The sequence below is a fragment of the Trachymyrmex septentrionalis genome, unplaced genomic scaffold (genome assembly GCF_001594115.1).
Source record: "Trachymyrmex septentrionalis isolate Tsep2-gDNA-1 unplaced genomic scaffold, Tsep1.0 scaffold80, whole genome shotgun sequence".
NCBI lineage: Eukaryota > Metazoa > Arthropoda > Insecta > Hymenoptera > Formicidae > Trachymyrmex > Trachymyrmex septentrionalis.
The window spans coordinates 199,732-210,495 of NW_017305988.1; the positions used below are offsets into that span (position 1 = coordinate 199,732).

General features: G+C 36.5%; 2 protein-coding genes across 2 annotated transcripts in view; one reads left to right on the forward strand and one right to left on the reverse strand.

The window, feature by feature from the left end:
* Positions 1-6,914, reverse strand: part of LOC108754748 (protein bric-a-brac 2) — a 64,504-nt gene extending 57,590 nt beyond the window's left edge. The window contains exon 1 of the mRNA XM_018497306.1: positions 6,054-6,914. Within this exon, the coding sequence (XP_018352808.1) occupies positions 6,054-6,061 (8 nt within the window). The 5' untranslated portion in view covers positions 6,062-6,914. The remainder of the gene's footprint in view (positions 1-6,053) is intronic.
* Positions 6,915-9,813: 2,899 nt separating this feature from the next.
* Positions 9,814-10,764, forward strand: part of LOC108754628 (longitudinals lacking protein) — a 226,807-nt gene continuing 225,856 nt past the window's right edge. The window contains exon 1 of the mRNA XM_018497066.1: positions 9,814-10,030. The gene's annotated coding sequence lies outside the window, so the exon portion shown is untranslated. The remainder of the gene's footprint in view (positions 10,031-10,764) is intronic.

The window sequence follows — 10,764 nt, forward strand, 5'->3', positions numbered from 1 at the left end:
GGAGAATCAGCGCTTCAATACGCGGACGAGACGCGTACAAGACGGATGAGAATTAAATGTGCTAATACCAGGTACGCCTATCGACTATCGATTTCTGCGCCTATCGACATGTTTCCCACATGGTATTTCCAATGCTACGTTGCCATCGAAGTTATCAATCTACTAACAACTTTACTAACAAGGACGAAGGGATTCGGTCAAAATCGTTACACCTAATTACGGTGACCATGCATACGTTTTTTTTTTTTGTTACTGAGGACGGTCATTTATTTCAAGCAGCTGTCCGTTAGATTTATTTTTTGTTTTTTTTTTCCAAACTCAATTTTCTTCTTCATTTTAATAATATCACGGAAAATTCCCTTTTAATTAACATTTCAATCTCTAATGTCACGTTGGAGCGAATGTTTACGGAAACAACCGACAAATTTAGTTTTATGCAAGAGCGGAACAACAAAGTTGCAATAACGTGAAACATAAAAATGACATCAAAATTAATGGTGCAAACTAATCGAAAAGTGACCTTTTAATAATGTGCTTATTGCGTAAGAAAATTGCTGAAATTATAATACACAGCCTTTTGACAATCACAAACTAGTTTTGAAATATTCAGTAAGTCCTTACAAGTTTGTCTTTTACTTTTTCTAGCAAAACCTAGTCTCCATACATCTGATACACAATTGACGCTAAAACTAGCGAGAGCCGTGAATTTATAATAATTTCAAATTATGCATAATTATGTATAATTTATATTAATTTATATACTTTTAATTAAAGTTATGACGTCATATACGTATATTACTTGTATTACGTAAAACGGAGAAATATCCTGCACAATTCCAGACGGAAGTAACTAAATTAAATTAAAATAACGATGACTCCATCACACTCCATCTACTATTTTGTCGTAAAAAGAAAAAGAATTCGATAGTCGATCGATACCAATATCATTAATCAGATCCTCTCCGTCTGCGAATGTTTAATCGAATCGTTTATATAATTGCACAAACATACGTTATATACGGATGTCGGGACTCGAATCCCGAGAAACAGTGGCAGAACCTTCCGACTTTTTATTACCTAGCTGTCCTCGAAATCTACATCGACGCGCTTCGCAATGATTTACATTGTTGACGCGCGGGATAATGTGTATTTACGCAAGACAAAAAACGGAAGAGTTTCTCAGGTTTCGCAGAAGTTTCCGGCAGAATCTGGCGTAATTTCTCTGGACTACCCTGAGTGGTGTGTCAAGTAGACTCTCGGCGCGTCCGTAGCATCCGAATGCATCCCGCGCGTTTGTAATCGCTGATTATTGGCCGATGCATCGCGCACGTGACCTACCGTAACGGGTGACAAGACAGTTTCGAACGGCTGAAAAGCGCGCGCGCCGATTGCGGGAGAAAATCCACGTCATTTTTAACCAACGGATAATGAGAGAAAAATGTTTGGCATTTGATGATATTACAATTAGAGTGTGAGATAATTATGATTGGAAGCACCATTTTTTTTATAGCTGATGCTGCTATAATATTAACTTTTAAAATCGTAATTACATCTACATTATCTAAAAAGTGAATCAGTGTATTATTACTTACGAATAATAACAGTAAATATTTGCTGATGATTACATCACAGTTACAGGTGTAGCACTGTAAGGTCAATAAGATTTACTTTTAGAGAGTAATTTTAATACATAGAATTATAAACATAATTATTATTATTACTAATATAATAGTTATAAAGTTGAACTTTTAATGTAATAATTACTATATCATGCAATTATAATCACAAACACCAAAACGCACTTTTCTTTTCACAATCAATATAGAGATCTCGAGATTTCAGCTTAATTTCTTGCGTATTTTTCCTTCTTTTCTCACCATAGTCCACGTGGTCCATTGAAGAGAAAAGGAGGAAAAAGATACGAACGGTACAAGCTCGGCTAAAAAGAATAGATTATCGATATCTACCAACAAATTAAAAATGAGCTCTCTAGATTATAAAACAATCATCTATCAGAAATATCCGGGCGATTGAGAGTAATAATAGCGCAGAAGTTGGTGCGTTTGATCTTCACAATATATTTCAATTCTTACATAAAATATCGATCGAACGTTTCAGCTCCATTCGAGCCATCTTCAGCGATAAAGTAATTACATGTGATGTTGTTGGTTGTACATCATGTGATGTATTAAATCGAAGAGTGCAGCAAGTAGAGTCTCTCAATTCCAAATTTAAGAGCGTAACTGTCAGAAAGCTGTATAGAATAAAAAAGAATTAGCGCAAGACAGTAGTGGAGAAGAAAGAATCTTGAAAAGACTTACCTACTGCACTCTTTGACTGCACCACATTATAATAATTTGTCAGAACGTAAATTAAGGAAGATAGTTCGACACCATTATGGACTTTGATGTCAAACAACGTTCGTTCAAAAATGAGCATTGAAAATATTATATTGAGTGTAAAGGAAAGTCATAGAATAAAATAATTTAAGACACTTGAGTCATGAGAGTATACATTATAAAGATAATCACACATATGGTAGTATATTATGTACATATTCAAAAGTCGTAAATTAAAAAATTATAATCATGTACTGTGTTTTTGACAAGTCAATTAATATGTCAAGAAATTAAAATTGAAGTCAACACATTCTACACTATTTTTTCATAAAAATTAATGTTAACTTATTAATAAAAAATAATGTGATTTCAAAACTTGTTAGAAATTGCTTAAATAACCATGGATGTAAAAATTTAGTGTCATTTTGTGTATTTAAACCATTATCTTGTAACTTGATATTGAGCATTTCCGACACTAATCTTTTCCCCAAATATCTTTCATTATCTAATATTATGGTGTTATCAAAATCAAATTCATGTTCAAATTGTAATCCGTGTTCCGAGATGATTGACAGTTTTCTCATTTTTTTGTTAATGTCATTACGGTATCCCTTAATTGTAATATTCAACTTTCTCCCTACAGCCTGTCCTACGATGCGTTGCAATTTTTACAATCTATCTTGTACATTACATTTTTCTTTGAATCATGTTTAAGTGAATCTTTTTGAGCCTTAATAATACCATCAAGTGTCAAAAATAAACTTGATGAGATAATCATTGTCTAAAAACGTTTTAATAATAAAATTTAAATTATCCTCATGATATTTGGGGTGAGATAATAAAAATGTTCTGTCCACCATATTCATAAAAACACCCTTCTTTTGAGGAAGAGGGTGGAGAGATAAAAAGTTGAGATAGCGTCCTGAGAAGGTTGGTTGTGAAATACATTAAATCCCAATTTACAATTCGAATTAATGATCGTGATATCGAAAAAATTCAGTCTTTCACTTCCAACCTCCAAGGTAAATTATATTCTCGGATGTAATGAGTTAAAATTACTGAGAAATTCATTAAGATGATTCGGAACCGCCGTCGCAATCATTAACATATCTATAGTAAAAAGGTATTTCGTGACCAAATTTCTCCAATGCTTCTTTTTCCAGATCCTCTATTATTAAATCTGCAATGATGGGCGACAACGGAGAGCCCATAGGTGTCCCAAACTCTTGTTTATAAATTCTTTTATCAAAAGTGAAAAATGTAGATTTCAAAACAAACTTTAAGACTTTCAAAAATTCATTTTTAGGAATGTTACAAGACCGCGAGATAAAATGCCACCTTTCATTTACACTTTTTAAAGCTAGATCAATGTAATTTAATTCATCAAGTTGTGCTCCATTAAGATTTTCTACCAATTTGTAACTATTTTGTATGTGGCTAAATGGTTTAGGAATATTATCTTTGAGTATGTGGTGTAAATGTATGGTATGTGCTTTGGTCATCAAACAGATTAATCATTTTTTTGTCTGTATTCATCTCGATCTAAAGCAACAATAACGTTGCCTTTGTCTGCTCTAGTGAATAAAATATTCCCGTTGTTGTTGACAAATTCTCTGGTTAATTTGAGCAATTTAGTTATTTTTTTATTAATGAAATTATTATTCGGTTTCATAGAAACAATTTTTCCAACGATAGGAATAGAATGATTTTTCAACTCGAACAAGGTAGTATTACCTAATTTTTTTTACGTTGTTTTTAATATTCTTAATTAAGTCCACACAATTGTTCTTAATATTATACGATGGTAAAGCAAAATTACTGCCTAGTTGTAATAAACATTGAATTTCTGTTCGGAATCAACTTATTAGATAGATAGATTAATGAACCATTTGTTTTTTTGTGGAATTTAACGGGAAAATTTCATTCGTAATATCGGTATTTACTCTTCAACAACTTTTTCTAATTCTTGGAACTGTGAAAGGAAGGATAATAAAAAGGATGGTAAATTAAACAGAGATTAAAGTTAATCTGCACACACACATTGGTAGAAGCGAGGATTAATCGGCACCACGTTCGTGCGACAGGTCGAATCGTCTCGAAAGTCAAGCGCATTGTGTCACCGGTGGATCGTGTCGCACGCGCGCACGCACGTCCAGTTGTTACGGTCGGAGTCAAAACAATGCGGCTTCGTCGGTCGTCCGCGGCTCTCTGTGAGGGGAAAACGAGGAAAGTCGACGCCTCGCGCCCCTGCTTTTATCGTCTCGTACGCGATTCATATCCGTTTCGACCAACGTAGATTAACTTTAATTTTGACTCAAGTTACTTTTTATTTTTTTCTAATTTTTAGAACTAGATAAAAAAAAATGAGGAGAGTTAGTTGAATCGTTAGTTAATATTAAATTACATTGGTAGACGAGTATTAATCGTGTACCGATATGTATTATAAAAAAAAAAAAAATCATTTTTGTTTGAACAATACCAACTAAATGTTTACTAAATATATAAAGATTTCTTTATTTGACACCATTAATTTGATCATATTTTCTTATTGAATAAATGCTTACTGTAAATAAATATTTAGTTGATATTATTCAAATAAATATTTTTTTAAATTTAATATAATAAAATAAAATTTAATTTAATATAATAAAATGTAAATTTAATTTAAATTTTATTATATTAAGTTAAAAAAATATATTTATATTGTTAAATTTTATATATTAATTTTTTTATATTTAATACACATTAATTTTTTTCTCAGTATAAACAATATGCCTGTAAAACAAATCGATCTGCCTCGATAATCATGGAGAAATACCATTTTTACGGCTGTTTTAGATTTCTTTAAAAATCGCGTATACAATTTTAAGGAACTTTCTTTGAAAGCTAGAAATTTGATTTTCAAACTATATGGCTTCCGCGTAAGTCGCATCTAACAAATAAATGGTTGCAATGAATAAATTTCACTCGATCTTAATCGATTTTAAAACTTATAAATAAAAATTAATTTGAGGTTATCGAGAAATTCGTTTGCAGCGGTCGTAGATCGAAATGAGTGAAGGTTCAGTCAAGCGTAAAACTAATAATCAGATATTCGTAAACGATATTGGAGCGATGTAATTTCACGCATAAAGGCACGATGCGCGTATTGTCGCCCATTCGCGTTTCGCAATTGGCTCATTGACTGGCGCACTTGTTCGGGAAGCACGTGGCCTCATTGATAATCAAAAAGACGAGAAACGAAACGGAAAAAAAAGACATACGCCTCTGAACGCTCGCTGAATCTCACTTTCAAACATGTTCCGAGAAAAATTGAAACTCGCGTCCACGAAATGCGCCGAAGGAACGAATCGTTGAGAATTAAGATTGCATTCCAAAACGTTCTCTTTCCGAAGAAAATATATTGCATTACATCAAGTAAAATTTTCTCAGAAAGTACGAAAGGATAGAGTACATACTCTTTAAATCTTTTCGAATGAACTGTCACTCGACAAAGAGTCAATCTTCAAGAGTGAAATCTTACTCGTAAAGATTGACTCTTTTTCGAGGCTGACTCAATTTTCATTTCTTAGAGTCAAGATTACGCCCCAAAGAATTCAGGGAGTAAGGCTGAGATAAAAATTATTGGCGAAAGCAGACGAACATGAATCAAAAGAAAAATCTGTCGACGACATCGTCTCCGCGGAGAAGCTCACAATCGTGACAGCTACGTACCTCACCATGACCTGACCCACAAATCAAATTGCAGCAGCGGCAGTAGCAGCAGCAGTAGCAGCAGCAGCAGAAGCAGATCGGTGGATCCGGGCTCCGTGGTAATCGCCAACCCCGTGCTGCTCCGAGATCCCGAGGGTGTGATGTACACACACTTTCGCCGTATATCAGATGATATAAACACACCGCCGCGAGGGCGCGAAACGAGAACGGTTCTCCTCCTCGTCTCGGAAGTGACGGTTCTCGCGTGCACGCATGCACGCACGCACGCACGCACGCACGCACGTACGTAAACTGTCACCCACGCACAGCCGGTATCGGCCGTGTCAAACCGCCGTGAGAGACACGCACGCACCGCGTTGGACACTGGCAGCTGTCACTCATGGATTGCCCGTGAAAACGTCGCGGACCGAAGTGGCATAGCGAATCACGGGGAAACAGAGACAGCGGGAGAGACTGGAGAAGGCGAGGAAGGGAGAGAAAAAGGGAGAGGGAGAGAAAGATGGAGATCGTGGCGCAGCGCGAGTCAGAGAGAAGGTGAAAGGGGGAGAAAGGGGAAAAGAGAAAGAAGGGGAGAGAGAGAGAGAGAGAGAGAGAAAGAAGGGGAGAAAGAAAGAGGCAGCGTCGAGCATGCATGCACACTAGGGGGCACTGCGATGGCGGCGACGGCGGCAGCGGTGGCGGCAGCGACGGATGGGCCGTGTTCCGTCGCGGACGGTGGCGCAAAGCGATTAAGCGATTTTGTTGTGGACCCCGATTCTTCCCTTCGTCGGCTCTCTCTTCCCGGCTTTCCACTTCTCCCGCGCACCGCCTTTCGCCTGACGCCTCTCCCGCTCCCGCTCCCGCGCCGGCCGCGCTACGCCGCGAACGTGCCCTAGAACGGAAACTCGGCTCTTTATCCCCACCACTGCTCCCCCCTCCCCTCCCTCTTACTCGACCCGAGTCCCGAGACTGCCGAGTCGTGCCGATCCCCATCCCCACTCGCCAATAACGCGACGCGTTAACCTCCAGGCCCGTAACATCCTAACAGTCCTAGCACCCGAAACCGCGCGCAGATACCCGAGTAGCAGAGGTTACTACTTTTAACACTAGTCCTGTGTTTTTTCTTTTCGTGAAACTTGTCGAACGGTTTATCTGTCCTCTTTCTCTCCATGTTGGAGAAAAAAAGAAAAAAAGATGAACGGTGCAAGAAGCTAATGTCCCTTGCTACCAATGTAGATTAACTTTTATCTCGGTTCAACTCTTCATCTTTTCTTAATTATTAGATTTAAAAGAAAAAGATGAAGAATTGGTTGAATGGAGATTAAAATTAAATCATATTAGGTAGTAGGAATGGGCACAAAACGAACAGGCTTGTTGACTACTGTAATGGTTGTTTGTAGATCTATATTCTATGTAGTTAAATTAGTGTATACATATTCATACTTAAAATAAAATATATTTGATATACATATATACATATAAATATTTGAAGAGATATATATTTCTGAAGTTTGGCAAAAGCGAGCAAGGAAAAGTATTAGTGTATAATCTATTATAGCGATGAAGAACAGTGACATTCGCATCTGATTTTTCAGTGGCGCCCTTCTGTTCATTATGACGATCGGCGCTTTTTTTAAAACGTTTGTAAAAACTAAATGTCATCCAATATAAGGTTTCTAATATAAATAGTTACATACAAGTAGCAAAACAAAGTGTGCTGTTTAACATGCTATCTGTGGATAGATTAATCATATTATACAATGTATGTTATATGTAAAATTTATATATATTGTATATCTATTATATATCTATCATATATATTTTATATCTCACATACTTTTGAATATTTCATCATTTTATATTTAATGAAAATTTAATGTGAAAACATTCTATATATATATATATATATACATGTAGAGAACTCATTGGATAGACATATTAAACATTCAATCTTTTTTTCACAATTACGATGTAACTTTTTAAATATTATAATACCAAATTGCCTAAAGGAGATCCTAAAGTCATCTGTATTACCGATTCAGTATGATTTACACATATGGTATACGATTCATGTGTTATTGACAATCATTACACACTATTCCATCAATATTACATATATATATAAATTTTCTAACAATCTTTTATGTCAGACATCTAAGTCTAATTATAAGAACACAATATTGTTTATTCATGTAATCCCTCGTTCAAATCAAAATCGTTTTATATGTACAAAGTTAGAACTTAAAAGCAAATATTGTAGCGAGTTGACGTCAGAAGCCGATAACAAAACTATAATTTTACCAACTTTTTGTCGTTTTTTACATAAGGTCGATCAATTTAGACTTTAGACTACATTATCGCTAATATTTTAATTGTGGAGAAGGAGTTTTTTAAATTTCTTTAAATTTATATGTCTGTGAGGTAGAGTTTAGGCCGAGAACGATAAACAATTTCGAAATTGAGATGTTCTGTTCCATTTCTTACAATTAGTTCAATATGGCCCTTCGAGCTGTCATATCGTAACAATATTGGCTGCGTTCAGCAGAGAAAACTAATCAATTAGCGCTTAGTGATTCTTTAATATGATTGGTTCTTACACTTAGATCCAACTACGAAGAACTAAAGGCAAGAACAAGAACGCAGCCAATACGTATAACAGCTGTACAATCTGTACTTATAAAATAGTCCATAGACTAGTAGTTTGCACGAAGAAGCAATGTGAAGTTCTTAAAATTGAACTTATTGTTAAATGTCGAATTAAAACGTTATTGTTGTCTGAAAATTTATGTGTATATATGGCGTGCGTGAGTGAGATATTGATGTAGTAATGTGTCAATGATACGTAAATCATTTGTGTGTAAGTGTTATTTACAGTATAACTAATCGTCTTTAGGATCTCCTTAAGTATCTGCAAATTTAAATTCATTCTCGTACAGCTGGAGTGTAAACAATTTTGAATCAAATGACGCAATAAAAAATTCAAGATATGAACACAAATTGGAAAAACCACTTAAAATTTTCAAAATTTTTTCTATTCAAATTATTTTCTCTATGAAGAAAATTTTTAGAATGCAATAATTGATATTACCTTATTATTGATTAATAATCGTTTTCACTTATACAACAATATAGATTAACTTTAATCTCGGTTCAATTTTATTCTTTATCTTTTTCTAATTCTAAGAATAAGTTGAATAAATATTAAGGATGCATCTAGCTATTTTTAAATATGTTGATATTCATACTTTAGATAAATTATATATATATATAAAAAATTTGCATATATTTCTATTACAACACTGATAAAAAAATATACTACTTGTTATTAAAATACTTTGGATCCAGATGGTAAATTTTTTGCATTTCTTCTAAATGCGATATAGAGTAATTTGTAATTTTTTTCATTATTTTGAAAGTATGCAATATAATACGTTCTTAAAATGTACATTGGTAGAAACGGGTATAAATATCTAATTAAAAACGTAATGTATTTAAGCTATAATATGCCTTTTCTGAGTTTGCTGCTGTCTATCATTCAGAGCATTTGTTCCGCTCTCTTTCTGGAAAACAGGGACTTGTCCCAGTATTCTTCCTTATCGTCGCAGTCAGTCGCGGTCGAGGAAACCAGAGTTACCAGAGGTGACCAGAGGAGGAAGCGGAGGAAACGCGGTCACGTCGCGTGCCCGTGACGCTCGCGCGACGGCGACGCTCCTGGATCGTTCTCTTTCCTCCCCACTGTCGTCGCTTCGTCGATGCGCAGAAAGCGAATCGGCGGGTTCTGCGCCGCGTCTGGGAGCGCTGCGACCGGGGCGAGCTCCGTTTCCGTGCGTTCCGGCGTTGTCCTCTCGCAGAAACTGATCGATCGTTAGCGCGTTTCGCGGCAGGGCTATTGTGTAAAAAGGACTCATGACGCTTGGGTAGTGCACGCTGAGGAGTGGACCCGTAGTTTTTCCCCCCCGAAGTTTCGTCCTCTTGTGATATTTAGACTGTGCCAATAGGTGAGTAGGAAAATAATCTGCTTCTCTTCTCCATCTGGCGTTCTCGGGTTCTCTACCGTCTCTCCTCGCCGCGTACTTTCGCTCGTCCCGGTGGAAAGTTTCGTGGAAAATCAGGTCGCGTTCCGCCATGTCGCGTTGCCGCGTTCTCACGCTCGCGTTCCTTCGACGAGGAAAATCGCACGTTTCTCATTCCGCGCGTGCGGAATCGCCCGGTTTCAGCGACATTCCTGCCTTCAGAAAAGCTGGAAGGAATTTTCCCCCGAGATTTTTCGACAGTTTTTCGCCATTTTGTCGCGCCCGTGAACGAGCGAGGTCGGCCATTACGCGCGATCGTTAGCGGGTCCCACGATGTTGATCGGCAACGGGATCTTCGAGGATCTTTCGCCGTTCCGGGCCGACGCCCGACGCACGTGGGGATCGAGAAACGCCGGATCGATATTGCATTTTGAACGGATTATCTTCTAATGAAGATAGTACACCGTTTTCTCTCTCTCTCTCCCTCTCTTTCCGACACTCTAATATATAAGTATGTTCGCATTGCTTGTACTTTTTGCATTTAGTATCTTTTTTTCTTTCTTCAACGACCAAATATATATTTATCGCCTTTCAAGTGCAAAAATTGTTGGGACTTTCAGGCAATGCGAACAGACCTTATGTTTATCTCGTAGTAAGTGCACAAATTTTTGGGAGTTTCAAACAACGCGAACAGACCTATATAATCGATACGAGCGAGC